We start from the raw sequence: 15,804 nt of genomic DNA on the forward strand, positions 1-15,804 counted from the left end.
TTATTAAGTTGTATTACTTCTGTCATTGGCTCCTCTCATCCATGGCATTGCTTCCCTCCTTCCCTTCCTCCTCCCCTTCTGAGGGAAGACTGTGTATTAGCAATTCAGAAAATAGAAGAATGTTTTCAAAGGATATGAGGACAAAATGCCTATAATAAAGATGGCCACCCACAGTTTCCAGCCTTCTACTCTGTCTCACACTAAGTACCGTGGCTTAAGGTTGCCTTAAAGGTATGAGGTTCAAACGACAGTGCTAGTGAAGGAGGTCTCTAAACTGTAGAGTGCTGCACAAGTCTCTCTGTGTAAGACCAAGCTCACAAAGGTGCTGGCCAGAAGCTCCTTGCCTGAATGGTCTGAACCCTGACTGTACTTAACCTTCCTCTGTCCCCCTTGCCCAGGATGAGGAGCCTCCGCGGCCCACTGGGGCTCAGGTGAAGCGCCACGCCTCCTCCTGCAGTGAGAAGTCCCATCGTGCGGACCCACAGGTCAAAGTCAAGCGCCATGCCTCCAGTGAGTTCTGTGACCCTTTCCTGATGAAGGGCAGTAGGGTAAAACATTGCAGAGGTCTCAAGACCAGATTTTCCCAGGAGTGAGGGAGCAAAATGAGAGAGTAAAGCAGCAAGTATGTCAGGAAATACCTGTCTTAAGGAAGGTAATGGGGGCTGGGCAGTGTGGGAGCACTTGCTGGGTGTGGTGAGACCTGAGGTCCCAGTCCTGAGCACAGCAACAGAAACAAAAAGAAAGTAGCAACATAAGCAGGGTGGCAAAGGGCAGAGAGCAGGTGAATGGGGGAGGAAGGTTTGCAGAGAGACTACAGTGCTTACATCCTAATTCCAGAGGCAGACCCTACTTGGCTTCTCCATGAGACCCATATAGCATTTACTGATGATTCAGAAGGCCAGAAGTTAAATTTGATGTGAATTCTTAGTTTTGCTTCTTTTCCTTTCTTTCTTTTTTCTTCCTTCCTTCCTCCCTTCTCTCTCTCTCTCTCTCTTTCTCACTTTCTTTCTTGAGATAGGCTATCTCTGTATAGCCCTGGCTGTCCTGGAACAGGCTGGCCTCCAACTCAGAGATCTTGCCTGCCTCTGCCTCCCAAGGGCTGGGATCAAAGGTGTGCGCTGCTACTACCCAGCGTGTGAATTTCTAATATTAGCTGCTAACTTAAATGTTCTTATACTGCATGAGTATTGTCTGTATAACAGTTGAGTATTCAAATGTATATATACATATATAGGTATATGTAAATGTGTGTGCATAGAGAAAGAGAGAGAGAGAGCTCATCTCTAAGCCTATCTTTTCCAGAAGCCCCAGTTTTGGCCTCTGATCTAGAGTAGTAAGCAGAGAACCAATCACTCCACCGTCCACCAGCAGCACCACAAGATCTGCAGCTCATCCCTGTGTCCCCACGTGCTCTTCATAGCACACAGGGGACTCAGGAGCCACTTTTCTGTCCCTTGCTCCATAGCATTCGTATAAACCATTGCTCTTGAGACTCAGGAGATCTGTTCGTCACTTGGCTGACACCTTGCTCTGTAACTTTGAACAACTCCTTTCTCCTTTCTGACTCCCTCAGAATGAGGGGATGTAGAGCATTCTTGAGAAGCTTCACACACAGGCACTGGAAACACAGGGCTTTGAAATAGAAAATTGTGCTTCATGTAACAGACATATTACGGTCTCAGTGCACGGGGCCAGAGAAGGAGAACCAGTGCAAGCTCCAGACCAGCCTTGTCTGCATGAATAAAAAGGGCAGCTAGTGAGACCCTGTCATGAAAAAAATCATCGGCATAGTGATTTTTTCATGACAGGGTCTCACTAACTGGCCTTGAATCCCACCACTCAGGAGGCAGAGGCAGGCAGATCTCTGTGAGTCTGAGGCCAGCCTCATCTACATAGTGAGAAACTGTCTTGAAAAAAACAAAAAATAAAATAACAAAATAAAAGTCAATGGATAAGCAAAGGAGAAAATTGAAGTTAACATGTGAGAGTAAAGACGTCATAACATGACCAGGCCATGATGGCACACACCTCTAATTCCAGCACTCAGGAGACAGAAGCAGCAGGATCATGTGAGTTTGAGGCCAGCCTGGTCTACAGAACTAGTTATAGGACAGCCAAAATATGCAAAGAAACCATGTCAAAAAAAAAAAAACAAGAAGAAAGAGAGAGGGAGGGAGAAGGAGAGGGGGGAGTGAAGAAGGGAAGGAAAAGGAAAAAAAATGTAAAAAAAAAGTAAAAACCCACACCTGTTTTCAAGTCAAATCTTTCACAAAAGGCCAATTATTGATCTGTGAGAATGGGTCTGGTCTGGCTGAGGCTCATCGGCCTCCCCATTCCAGGGGCCTGCTGAAGTCACATGGAAACCCCTAGTGTAGTCCGGTGACATCTGAGGCACACACGAGGAAAGCTGTCCTGGTCCTCAGTCTGCTGTAACAAAAATCCTAACCTAGATAACATACAGCTCGTTTCTCCTAGATTTGGTAGCTGGCTGGGGTCCAAGTCAGCAGGCATATAGTGTCTGTGAGGGCCATTTCCTGTTGCATAGGCTTGCTCTCTTCTGAGGCCACTGATGTCATGTATAAAGATTCTGTGCTCCTGACCTCATCAGCTAGAGTCAGACAAATACATGTTTACCTTGCCTCTAGTGCCAGTAACTGTGGGACCTTTCTGTGCCTGGCTTCCTCGACTGTGATAAGAGTAATAAAGACACCCAGCTAATAATAAGTAGAGCCAAACAAGTTAAACAGTGAATAATAAAGTAGAGGAAGGCTAAATGGGAAATTCAAGGAAGTGGCTGAGCGTGTAGCATACATGGAGTAAGCAATGCATTTCTGTGTGGTTGCTTGCTGTCTGCCATTGTGTTGGACCTACAGTACACTCCTGGAGCTATCTTCCTACCTTCCCTTCCCCAGCAATGCAATGAGCAGTGTCTGACACTGACCTAGGTCTGTCTGAATTATATGTAAATATCTCCCTTTATTGCAGGTACTTGCCTCATTCAAAGCACACTTTTAACAAAGCAAAATGGGTTACATATCACAAAACTTTATTATATGATACTAATGCCCCACCTGAAGCTTCCACCTGAGGTGCCTGTACCCTCTCAGCTACCACCTGAGATGCCCTATTATCATTATCTTTATTTGTGCAAAAGGATACTGAGGTTTGGGAAAGGGACAAAAGCACACCAATCATTTCTGTTTGAAGTCACACACCCAGTAAAGAATGAATGCAAACTCTGATCTACCTGGCTCTGAGTCCCTGTGCTGTGCTGCCTCCATGTTGCTGCTTATTTCCTCAGGAGATTCACACTAAACCTATACATCCATATTTTATAGGTGCAGCTGAGGTGAAAGGCAAGTTAACACCACATATGCACCTCACCAGCGGTCAGACCTGAGGGGCTCTTGCTTTCCTGTATCTCTGCAGGTGCTAACCAATACAAATATGGCAAGAACCGGGCGGAGGAGGATGCTCGTAGATACCTGGTAGAAAAAGAGAGGCTGGAGAAAGAGAAGGAGATGATTCGGACAGAACTGATGGCCTTGCGACAGGAGAAGAAGGCGCTGAAGGAAGCCATTCGGAACAACCCAGGTACCTGTTGAGTTGTGGCCTGGAATGCACAGGCAGGGGGGTCTCACCCTGAGCACTTGTCCTGGAACAGTAAGGGGAAGCCTCTTCCCCAGATTTCCTGGTTTCCCACCCAGGAGAGGTGATCTCCTCCCTCTCCTCATTATCATTCACCCTGACTCAAGAAAGTTCTGGCAGTTGAGTAACTGCTTCAGATAGAAGTGGAGAGCACCCCAGTAAAAGACAAAGCAATGTGGAGAGCAGATGATTGCCCCAGCATCTCGGAAGTAAGACTTCATTCATTCACTCAGATGTAAGACAGTAGCCCGATGCTAGGTTTGATAAGCAGTGCTATTTTCCAGGATCCTCTTCTGAAGTCCTGAGACTTCACCAGCCCCTGCCTGCTCTGGGCTCCTCTAGTCCCATTTTCCACTGTGTTTCTTTGCAGCTCCCCACACTTCTGCCTAGGTGTCTCCCACATGTTCTCGGGAACAGGAAGTTCTGCCTTACAAAGCACACACAGCCCTTAGGGAGCATAAAACCTACGAGCCCTTCCCAAAGAACAAAATACACATCAAAATGGTACAGACAAATTCAGCTGCCCAACCTTAGAGCCCACCCATAGATCACAGTGGACCTACCATGAGGACTTCTGGTTTAGAGAATGAACACATGGAGCAGGGAATGACAGAACATGTCCTAAGTCCCAGCACTCAGGTGGCAGAGGCAGGTGGATCTCCATGAGTGGGAAGCTAGCTTGGTTTACATATCAAGTTCCAGGACAGCCAAGGCTACCTAGTGAGACCATGTATCAGAGAGAGACAGAGATGGGAGGGAGGCAGGGGGAAGAGAGAAAGAGAGATTGAAAGAGAAAATAAACACACAGGAGGATGGCAAAGGAAAGCCATTTGGTTTCAGTACAAGAAAACTTTTGGAGGCTAGAGATGTAACTCAGTGGTAGAGCAGTTGTCCGGCATGTGCAGTACCCTGGAGTCAGTCCTCTCAGAGAGAGAGAGAGAGAGAGATGGCAGGAACTTTCTAGAGTTAAGAGCCATGATTTGGAACAAACTATCCTATCTCCCATACCAATGAATGAATGAATGAATGAATGAATGACAGGAACTTTACAGAGGTAAAAACAGACTAACTATCCTAGACAATGTTTTTATCAATACTGCTTTGCAGTATAGATAAGTTTATTATATTCATTACTTTTACTTATGTTTGTCACATACATATAGATAATAAGATCCATAAAAACAAAGAGCTTTGCCTGTTTTCTTTGATGATCCATATCAAAGGTCTAGGACAGTGCTAGAAAGAGTTCAGTAAACAACTACTAAAACAATGAATGGACACATTTAACATTACTGTAAAACCTAATGTAAGTTAAAGGTTGGGGAGACCTGGACTGAGCTAGAGCTGTGGCTCTTTGGTGTAATGCTTTCTGGCATTCGCAAAGCCCCAGGTAGACCAGGTACGGCAGCACATACCATAATCCTGAAGCTCTGGAGGCAGGATGATCAGAATTTGAGGTCATTTTCTACTGTATAGTCTGAGGCAAGCCCCGGCTACATGAAACCCTGGGTTTTGTTTTGTTTTTTAAGATTTTTTTTAATGGGAAACTGTGGATATAGCTCTATGGCAGATCTCTTCCTTGAGTGCAAGCCCTTAAGTTCAGTGTATACACACAGAAATGGAGTTTCTTCGCATGGCAGAAATAGTAATGAAACTCTTTCGACTTAAACTAAATAAGCAGCAAGGTACTCCTGAAAAACCTGTTCTGTGGAAAGCTCTGTACTATGACTCTAGTTCACAAGTCACAGAAACCAAAATCACACTGGCACAGAAACAAAAATGCAATCTGAAAACTGAGAGATCAGGTATGTGAGGTGAAGTGAGGGGAAACAAATGATTTCATTCATTTCCCCTTTGTGGTGATATAGTGGCTGCACAGTACAAGCCCTCACCCAGTCCTTCTGGAAACTCCAGTGACCACCACCAAAAATCTCAACGTTCGCTCCATTTGAACCAGCTCTAAACCAATGGAAGATGGGAGGTGATTACGGGCCAGGCCCGAGTTCCTTGAGACCAACCCACTCAAGGAACTCATAGGGAATGAGAGGGCAGCAATGGTTCTGCAGTGGAATAGTAGGGTACTGTTTCCCAAAGGAGGAGGCCGAGGAGATAAAGACCACACCACAGAGTGTGGCTGCCAACCCACTTCAAAATCCATCTTTTAACTGAAGCTGTAGTGCTAGAAAGGCCCTCCAGGAAAGACAGAAAGGGCATGAGGCCCCCGCTCACTTTCTCATCAGTGTCTCTGGACTCAGGAGCAAAGCTGAAGGCCTTGGAGGAGGCTGTGGCCACTGTGGAAGCACAGTGTCGGGCGAAGGAAGAACAGAGGATCGACCTGGAGCTGAAGCTCGTGGCTGTGAAGGAGCGCTTGCAACAGTCCCTGAAAGGAGGTCCCGCCCTGGGCCTGTCTGTGAGCAGCAAGAATAAGAGCCAGGTGAGTCCAGTGTCGTCTCCACGGGGCAGCCACTTCCGAGCTCCTCTCACTGTGTGCACACCCCACCATGTTTGTTCTCACTCCGCTATGACAGAAGTATCTCCAGAAAATGCCAGCTGTCCCAGGATTCCCCATTAGGATGCACTGCTATAAACTGCCAATGGTCATATCCATTCTTCATCTGCATAGCACTGAACCACTAGAGAGAGAGACAAAGAGAAGAGAAAGAGAACATACATATGTGTGTCCTTATTCATAGAATGTGTCTCCTGCCGCAAGTAATTTAATGTGTTTATTAAAAAGTGAGGGGGCATCTGGAGAGATGACTTAGGGGTTAAGAGCACTGGCTTTTCCCCCAAATGTCCTGAGTTCAATTCCCAGCAACCACATGGTGGCTCATAACCATCTATAATGAGATCTGGTGCCCTCTTCTGGCCTGCAGGCACACATGCAAGCAGAATTCTGTATAAAAAATAAATAAATCTTTTTTTTTTTTTTAATTGAGGGATAGAATAGGGGTATAGTGCAGTAATAAAGCCCATGCCTGGCATGTATGAGGCATGAGACCACTGGCACCAAAAACAATCCACAAGAGTTAGACAGTGTTTATCATATCCTTAGCCTCGTGCAGAGTCAGGATGATTAGAGTATAGCAAGGGGTTGGGATTCTGATTAATTAAATGCCCTCCCTGCTCTCACACAACACTGACTTGTCTGATAAGTATCAGCTGTCACTGGGAACTGTGTTCCAAGCCACTCTATATGGGCAGACCACAGCCTATGATCTGAAGCCACCCAACACTTGCGGGGAACTGCTAGCCTCGTTTTACAGATGGAGCCTAATTCATAGAGGGCTGGGGAAATGGCAAGAACCCATTCCTTCATCCCAGCTGCTGCTTCTCAGCTGCACACTCAATGTTTTCCTTGAGTCCTTTTGATATCCTTTGGAGATAGAAAAATTAATTCTTTTTTGAATTCTTGCAGAGTTAGCTGTTAGGATTTCATACTGCCTTAGGTAGAGTACTATTTCTATAATGAGACATCATTACCAAAAAGCAAGTTGGAAAGGAAAGGGTTTGTATTTGGCTTATACTTCCACATCAAAATCCATCATAGAAGGAAGCCAGGACAGGAACTCAGACAGGGCAGGAACCTGGAGGCAGGAGCTGACGCAGAGGCCGAGAGGTTTACTAGTTTTCCCCTGGCTTGCTCAGCCTGCTTTCTTATAGAACCAGGACCACCAGCCCAACTGCAGTAGGTGGGTTGCGCATCAACCACTAGTTAAGAAAATACCTTACAGCTGGATCTTATGGAGGCATTTTCTCAACTGAGGCTCCTTCTGCTCAGAAGCTTGTGTAAAGTTAACATAAAAGTAGACAGCACAGGCACAGTGGTGCACACCCGTAATCCCAGCGCTTAGGGAGGCAGAGGCAGGCAGATCTCTGTGAGGTCGAGGCCAGCCTGGTCTTCAAAGTGAGTGTAGGACAGCCAAGGATACATAAAGAAACCTGTCTTGAAAAACCAAAAAGAAGAAGAAAGTAGACAGCACAAACACTTTTGCAGCTGAATATTAAGCAATTAGCTGGAAGATTTAACAGTGAGGATAGAATTGACAATAAGACAGAATACCAGAGAGAAGTTATTTTAAGCACATATACATGAAGCTCTGTGTTTAATCCCTAGCAGCACCACCCAAAAGAAACTGCAGCTACAGGATTTGAGTCTCATCTCTCATACTCAGCAACCTTGTGACCATGCACAGAAACTTGATCTTCCTGATTTCATCTATAAAATGGGGTGATTAAGTAAGAGGACCTACATCACAGGCTTGTGGAAAAACCCACTCATAAAAGGCCTGCCTGCTGCATGGAGAGGGTTCTGTGATTTTTGCCTGTCACTCTCTTTACTCCAAAGTCCTCAGCATATTCTGGCCAACCCCACACCCTGCCCTGTTCAGCTGGCATGTTTGTCTAGTACTTTCTAATTTAAAGTTCACTCATCTTTCTAAGGGTAGGTTGGATTCAGATAGCCAGCACTGTATCTCACCTACTTAATGGTTTTGCTTTGTTTGCCATTAACAGGAAACTACAAATAAACCCCAAAGCAATGTCCCAGAGCAATCTCTCCCTGTCAACTGTGTTTCTGAGCTGAGAAAGAGGAGTCCATCCATTGTAACCTCCAACCAAGGAAGGGTGCTACAGAAGGCCAAGGTAAACCAAGATCTGAGTTAATGGCAAGTCACACATCTGGATCTCTTTACACAGAACCTATCCCAGAACACCACCTAGGGAGAAAGACAGGGAACTGCTAGATAGCCATACAGTAAAGCCAGAGTCCTCACCCTTCACTGACATGGGTCTATCACGCTGTCATCTGGTTTCTGTCAGCATTTCGAGGTAGTAAGGAGACATGGTCGGGTAGTGGAGCTGGCCCAAGGCTAAGCAAGGAACCAACACAAGGGCAGACAGGCTCAGGGCTCACTTTATGAAGCTGGTCCTCAACCTTTCCTATGTAATTCTTGGAGACAGCTGTTAAGAACATTTGGAGCTTTAGAAAGGCATTATGTATTCCAACACATTTCTCAAGACACAAATAACTCTATAGTAGGTTATAAGAACACACACCATAGAGCAGAAAATACCTTACATCAGATTTTGACACCAAGTCAGTTTGTGCCAAAACACTTAGAAAACATGCCTGTTTCAGGATTTTCTGGTAAACTGATACAGGTAAGATGGTGTGGAACTGAAACAAATGTTCAACACTGGGCAAATCACATGCCTGCAATCCTAGCATCTGACAAGGCAGAATCACAATTTCTAGACCAGAGTGGACTATGTGTTAGTATTTTGGAACACAACCTGCTGCTGGGTTACCCAGCAACTTATGATGTCATCATGTGTCGCTGGCCAGGTAGCCACACCTGGAAGGCCTGGTTACCTTGCCCCTTAAAGGGATGACCCCGACACGTGGTCACTCTCTTACTCTCCTCCTCTCACTCTTTCTCTCTCTCTCTCTCTCTCTCTCTCTCTCTCTCTCGGCACCCCCTTTCCCTTTCTTTCTCTCTCCCCATCATGGCGTGTTCCCCCACTCCTTCCATACCCACCTAATAAACCTCTTGCATAGAATATCGGTTGACCAGTCTCATTCTTCTTTTAATAGAGCTAACACTATGTAGTAAGACCCTATCTCTAAAAATAACAATAAGAAGAAGATATTAAGCTCAGCCAGTGTGCCCAGTAAGCCTCATGGGAAACTAATACTGACATCTTCTTGGGTAGTTTAATCTCAACCAAAAGGTGTGGAGTCCAATGGGTTTTCTCTTCTTTAAGATGAAAATCTACAGCTGGGCATGGTGGTGAGCACCTGTGCTTTAATCTCAGCACTTGGGAGGCAGAGGCAGGTGGACCTCAAGGCCAGCCTGGTCTACAGAGTTCTAGGACAGCTAGAACGACACAGAGAAATCTTGTCTCAAAAAAATAAAAACAAAACAAACAAACAGTACATAGCAAGGAACCCAAACAAGTCTTTCTTTCTCTGGTGGATTTGGGAAGATAATACCTCACATGCATACAGAAATGAAGACTATGAAACCAGGCCATAGTAAGTACTTTGAAGTAAAATTAAGCAGGGGAAGAGGAGGAAATGTGACAGTGGTTGGGGTGGTCATTTTAATCATTGATGGCAAATGCCTTTGTAGTGGGTCATAGACAAGCAGAGGCCTGAGCAGAGTGTGAGGGAGTCAGATGGGGTTGGAGGGAAGGGTAATCCAAAAAGAGAAAAGCACGTGACAAGTTGCTTGTTCGTGGACAATCAGGCAGAAGGGTGAGCATATATACTAAGAGTGAGACCCAAGAAGGAATGGCCAGGCCACAGCAGCTAGGCCCAGGAGCTAACAAACCTTTCCTGTGAGGGGAAAAGACCCTCACAGGAAATATTTTAGAATTTTTAGGCTATATAGTCTGTTTCACATCTGCAAAGCAGCCCCAGACAATAACTAACACATGAAGAGCATGACTGTCTCCCAGTAATGCTCTTTACTTATGGGCACTGAAATTTCAATTCTGTATCACTTGTCACAAAATACTGTTATTCTTCTGTTATTTTTCCCAGACCTTGGAAATGTGACAAAAACTCTTAGTTGACAGGCTGTATGAAAGCAGGTGAGACAGACTGTGTCACTAGACTACAGCCAGTTCCTCATGTATAGACCTCAGGCCAGTGGAGGAACTGTGGGTTTAACATACTGGGCAGATTTGAGCAGACTTTTGGGGTTGTTTTTTTGATGGTTTCTTTCTCCAAGACAGGCTTCTCTATGAAGTCCTGGCTGTCCTCGAACTTGCTCTGTAGACCAGGCTGGCCTCAAACTCAAGATATGCCTGCCTCTGCCTCCCAGGTGCTGGGATTAAAGGCATGTGCCACCACCGCCCAGCTTGAGCAATTTTTTTTTTAATACCAAGTGCATTTTTCAAAGGCCATTCTGGGATTTGGAAAGATGGCTCAGTGGTTAAGAACAGTTGTCTTTGCAGAGGACTTGGGTTCAGTTCCCAGCACCTACATGACTACTTACAATCATGTGTAACTCCATTACCAGGGCATCTGATGTCATCTCTTCTGACCTCCATCAGAAGGCACACACATGGCGCACAGACAGACATGCAAGCAAAACACTCAAACACATAAAATAAATCAATAAAACACTTACAAAAAAATCCTGGCTAGGTACGTAATCCCAGTACTTTAGAGGCTGAGGCAGGAGGATCACCATAAGTTGGAGGCCAGCCTGATCTACACAGTGAAACCTTGTCATCACCACCACACAACAAAAACCTATCTTGACAGGTTTGCTGAGAATAGAGAAAGGGACTTAAAGCTATTCACACAAGAGTGCAATGAGTGAATATTCCTACCTACACTCCCGCTAGAACATTCAACAAACTGATTTTTCTCATCTTTCTGTGCTTTAGGAATGGGAAATGAAGAAGACCTAGAAAGGGTGAGAATCCCATCCTGAAGGAGTATCAGCTTGTCCATCTAAGAAGGAAATGCTTTCTTCACAGAGACATCAAGAAAAGACTGGGGCACCCAAAAGACCAGCTTGACTGCATGATTTTAGGGCTTGTGGGAAGGGAAAAGTGGAGGCATCCTTCTGGCTTTTCAAAGTGTGGAGGTGGGCGTAGCAGGAGATAGAAGTGTGCAGAGTTGTAAAGATTATGTTAGTATCTTTGCCTTCTGAAGCAATGAAAGCGCATAAGCCATTCCATCCTTTCTTGGCATCCCAATCCCAGTCTCAGTCCTTAAGGCAAAGGAAGACAGTGTTGAAGCCCTGCTAGTGTCTAATGAAAGAAAACACTGTCACCTGATCACCCACAAGCAAGCATTCCTATTGGGCATTACAGACAATCTCAGGGCACAGATAATGGACTGGACAATCAATATATCCTTGCCTGCACAACAATGAGGAAAAGCTATTGAGAACATAAAAATTCCACAGTCATTCTTCATCTGTCTTAGAGCCAGGCAGACTAAAACCACTAGAACCTTCCAGCCAGGTTTGAACATTTTAAAATCAGAATATCTGAGAATTCAGAGGGTAAAGACAGTTGATCCGCTGGCACATTTTAAACTCACAGTGGCAAAAGTATGGAGTTCTCATGCCGACACACTGTTGCATGCACTAGAGGGTGGAGTCATTTACTGTCAGTCAAGTCCTTGCCTATTTAATGTGATTTTGAGGCTCCCGAGACTGTGGTTGGAGAATAAGTCGTTAGCCCAAGGAAGTCTTCATCTTATACTAAGAGGCCCACAGACCTGTTTCCTTATCTGCTGCAAAGTGAGAATATTAAGGAAAACCAACAGGATGGTGCCCCAGGTGTTAAGCCTTTTCCAAACACTTGATTTTTCTAAACCTTACATCCTAGGCAACCTCTTTCTGTGCCACCCATAACTGTCTCAACACTGGGCTTTTGGGTCTGTTTTTTTAACGTATTCATCTCCAATAAAGATGAAACTGTTCAACTCTTAGAGGTCAGAGCGTAGCTGGCACTGTGTGTCTCAGAATAAGCAGTGGATGATTTGCTAGCCTTGAAATGTTACCCACCTAAGGCTTACCATACTTCAGCCTTACTGAAACCTTACCAGCCTTTGAAGTAGCTGGAGACCACAGCAGGAAAATCACCCCACCAGTCACCTCCCTGGTAGGTCACCTCACTGGTAGGACATGGACATTAGGGCTCACTGCCTTGGGTCCAGGTAGGGCTGTCTGCTGCTAACGGAAGGACCATCTCAGCAAAGTAGTTCAACCCCTCTGGTTCTCATTCTGAGAACAGGCTAAGTAATTGTATACTCTTCCCAAGACTCCTGGTGGGTATTTAATGAGATAATTAATGGGGAGCGTCTTCTGTGTTGTTTCAAGTTGAAAATACCAAGTCACGGGTAGACTTTAATATCACTAAGATGGGAAATGTCTGATCCTTTGTTCTTTCTTCAAAAGAAAAAAAAATGATTTAAATAGTAACAGGTATCAAAAGGCATCTACTCCAAAGGGAAGGTTTTCATTCCAAATTCCACCTGTGTCTTCAGTGACAAAGAGCCCACATTGGATTGTCAGTGCTTTTTAAAAAGATGTATATTCTGCAATGGTGCCCACCACTGTGTCTTAAGTATCCATCACATCCTTTCTTGGGCAGTTATTTTAGGGTTAAATGCCTTTCCCACAAGTAGATCTTAAACTCAAAGAAGGGTCCTGCATCATTAATCATCATGAGGAAGCATGAGGACATGCCGCCTGCCAAGCACTAAGCCTTTGTCACCTCACGCCCATGTTCAGAGCACATCTAGTGCCCACCTTCTAGAAAATGTTTCTCCTTAGCCATTTTTGAAGAAGAGGTTCAGCATTTTCCTCTTGTCTTTTAAATAGTGTATCCAGAATCAAGCAAGATGACTCAGAGGGTGTAAAGGAGCTTGCTGCCAAGCCTGAGGACCTGAGTTTGATCCTCAGAACCCACATGCTGAAAGGATGGAGAGATCCAATTCCCATAAATTGCCTCTGCCCTCCACTCTTTGGCACTCTTGTCCACCTATACCTAAACACTGTGCATGTGCGCACACTCTAAATAAATGTAAAAAAATATTTTAATAGTAGCTAGCCCTGTATTTATTGCCTTTCTAGGCATTATGTCAGTGCTTTACACTAAGATTCTGTGAGATCAGTCAAAAGAACATTTATTCATTTATTTATTTATTTATTTATTTATTTATTTTGTAGTTCCGTGTGATTCTAAAACCCTTAATTCCTAACTCCACATTTCCATTTCTTCTGTGGGTCTCCATTCAGAAGCATACTTGTACCTAATAAATACACGAATAAAAGTCAAATTCAAGATTAGCCAGTTTTAGGCCAACCAGAGCTACACAGACTGTCTCAAAACCCACACGTGCACATATATATGTACTTGTATACAAATGGATGCATGTATGTAGGTACCTGGTGTAAGCTGTTCGGCTAAAAGAACTGTAAGCACAACCACCAAAGGAAACACCAGCTCCTGTGCTCACTTTCTAAAATGCCTTCTTTGGTTGTGTTTTTTTTTCAAGCTACAGGCCACAAGTCTGAGAGGGACTTAAGTTCCAGCCTTCCCAACACTGAACTGTTAGATTCTTACTATCACGCAACTTCACTGGAGAACCTTACACAGGCTTGCCTACTGCCAAGAGCCTCAAGTTTCTTATCTGGAAGAAGAGTTCATAACCCCCGCCTACACTGCATCTCATAGAGCACCACATGAGGACAATGGTATGTTGGACATGTCAGAGCTGGACCTTAGAAGAGATCAAAGACACAAAAGACTGTCTCTGTCTTGGGGCTCATGTACAGGCAGAGGACAAAGTCTGACCAAATTGCCACAAGTAAGCTGTATTTTGGTGAGGATTCAGAGTGCTGAGGGAACATGTCCCATTCCTTTTTTAAAAACTAATCTCATGTTGACCTTAGGGTCTACTCAGTAACTAAGCTGGAGACCCCAAACACTAGTTCATTTTCACACTCACACAGCCTTTCATCTACATCCCCTAATTTTTTTTTTTCTGAAGAGGCACATTAATACCAGCAATAGGAAGGCACAGGCAGGCAGATCTCTGCGTTTGAGGCCAACCTGGTCTATAGAGGGAGTTTTAGAACAGCCTAGATTAAACAGGGAAACCCTCTCTCAAAAAAAAAAAAAAAAAAAAAAAACAATACCAAAAAAAAAAAAAGAAGAAGAAGAAGAAGAAGAAGGGTCTCATGTACCTCTGGCTGGCCTAGAATCTGATGTGTAGACCTGGCTAGCCTCAAACTGACAAGAGATCTATCTGCCTCTGCCTCTCAAGTGCTGGGATTAAAATCATGCAATACCACATCCAGCAAAGCCATAAAACGTATCTACAACTTGAGCTATCAAGTTGGCTCAGCAAGTAAAAGGTGCTTGCCACCAAGACTGGTGACCTAATTCAGGACCCAGGACCCACATTGTATAAAGACAAAACTGACTATTACAAATGGTCCTGTGACTACATGCATTCATGTGTGCACCCATATACATATAAACATGTACAAAAAAATCAGATTTGCCTTCATCTTCACTAACATCATACAACTTCATTAATTCATTTAACAAGTATTTATTGGGCACGAAAAAAATTTAGTGATCAAGATACACCACAAAACTCAAATTCTAAATTGCAGAAAAGAAGCAAGACAAAACACTAAGAAAATAGGAGGTAAACACAGAGACTTGAGTCAGGTAGTTAGGTTTCTCTGTAACTACATTATCTAAGGTGGTGGGGATGAGATGGCCTGCCACTGCAATCCCAGCATTGAAGAGTGGAGCCCCAAGTTCAGGGCTGCATCGTAAGGGTCTCTATCAAGAACCAGAATAAAAACATTCCATCCTCTCCTGCCTGGGCTCTTCCAACAGTTTGTCTTCCCTGCCTCTTTTTACACCCTTCAATTTTCTCTGAACAGCAAAGTGACCTCTTTCCAGTCCCGAGGAAAAAGTCTGTCATGTGCTAGACAAGCACTGGACCACTGCGCTGTATCTCCAGCTGTCATTGAGACTGCCTCACTGAGTGACTCAGGCTGGACTCAATACTGTGATCTTCTTGCTTTAGCCAGGAGTGGCTACGGTTAAAGGCCTGAGGTTACTGCAATCATAATTAGACAACAAAATATAGTTCTGCAAGTCATCCAAGGAAAAACCGTGGGAGTGGCTGTGAAAGGTGCAAGCAGGGTGCAGTATGACCGGTTCACGCCAATTCTCCAATCTTTTACCATACCCCTTCCCCATATTTTAATCTTTTCCTTCCAATACTCTCCCTCTTCACTGGCTCTTTTTACAAAGGCTGTCACTACCAGAACCACTTTTCTCCCCTTTACATCTACCAGTGTTTCGGCTTCTATTCTAGTCTTTCCCTTGCAGTTTTGTTTGGGCGTGTATTTATTTAGGCGCGTACATGACTGAAGCCGTAATGAAGTCAAGAGGACAAGTTGAGGAAGTCGGTTCTCTTCAAGTGGGTTCCGGGATCGAATTCACGTTGTTGAGGCTTGGCAGCCAGGGCCGTGCCCCTTACGTTCAAGCACCGGTCACATTTTTTACGTTTAGCGCTTGCAACGTCATCTTCGCTTCCCGAGAATAACGTGAGAACCACTTCACTCACCGTGAACCTCGCACCTATTATGAGACTCT

At 44.6% G+C, this 15,804-nt stretch overlaps 1 protein-coding gene across 6 annotated transcripts in view; it reads left to right on the forward strand.

Moving 5' to 3' along the window:
- Positions 1-14,242, forward strand: part of Afap1l1 (actin filament associated protein 1 like 1) — a 59,273-nt gene extending 45,031 nt beyond the window's left edge. For 3 of the 6 annotated variants that reach the window (XM_060377198.1, XM_060377201.1, XM_060377202.1), the window contains exons 15-19: positions 399-510; positions 3,430-3,594; positions 5,889-6,082; positions 8,164-8,292; positions 11,050-13,220. In XM_060377198.1, coding sequence (XP_060233181.1) covers positions 399-510; positions 3,430-3,594; positions 5,889-6,082; positions 8,164-8,292; positions 11,050-11,073 — 624 coding nt within the window. In that variant the 3' untranslated portion in view covers positions 11,074-13,220. Of the gene's footprint in view, positions 1-398; positions 511-3,429; positions 3,595-5,888; positions 6,083-8,163; positions 8,293-11,049; positions 13,221-13,678 lie in introns of those variants that run through there. The other 3 variants (XM_060377200.1, XM_060377199.1, XM_021633711.2) reach the window with 3 other exon arrangements.
- Positions 14,243-15,804: the final 1,562 nt, after the last annotated feature.

The sequence above is a fragment of the Meriones unguiculatus genome, chromosome 2 (assembly GCF_030254825.1).
Source record: "Meriones unguiculatus strain TT.TT164.6M chromosome 2, Bangor_MerUng_6.1, whole genome shotgun sequence".
Taxonomy (NCBI): domain Eukaryota; kingdom Metazoa; phylum Chordata; class Mammalia; order Rodentia; family Muridae; genus Meriones; species Meriones unguiculatus.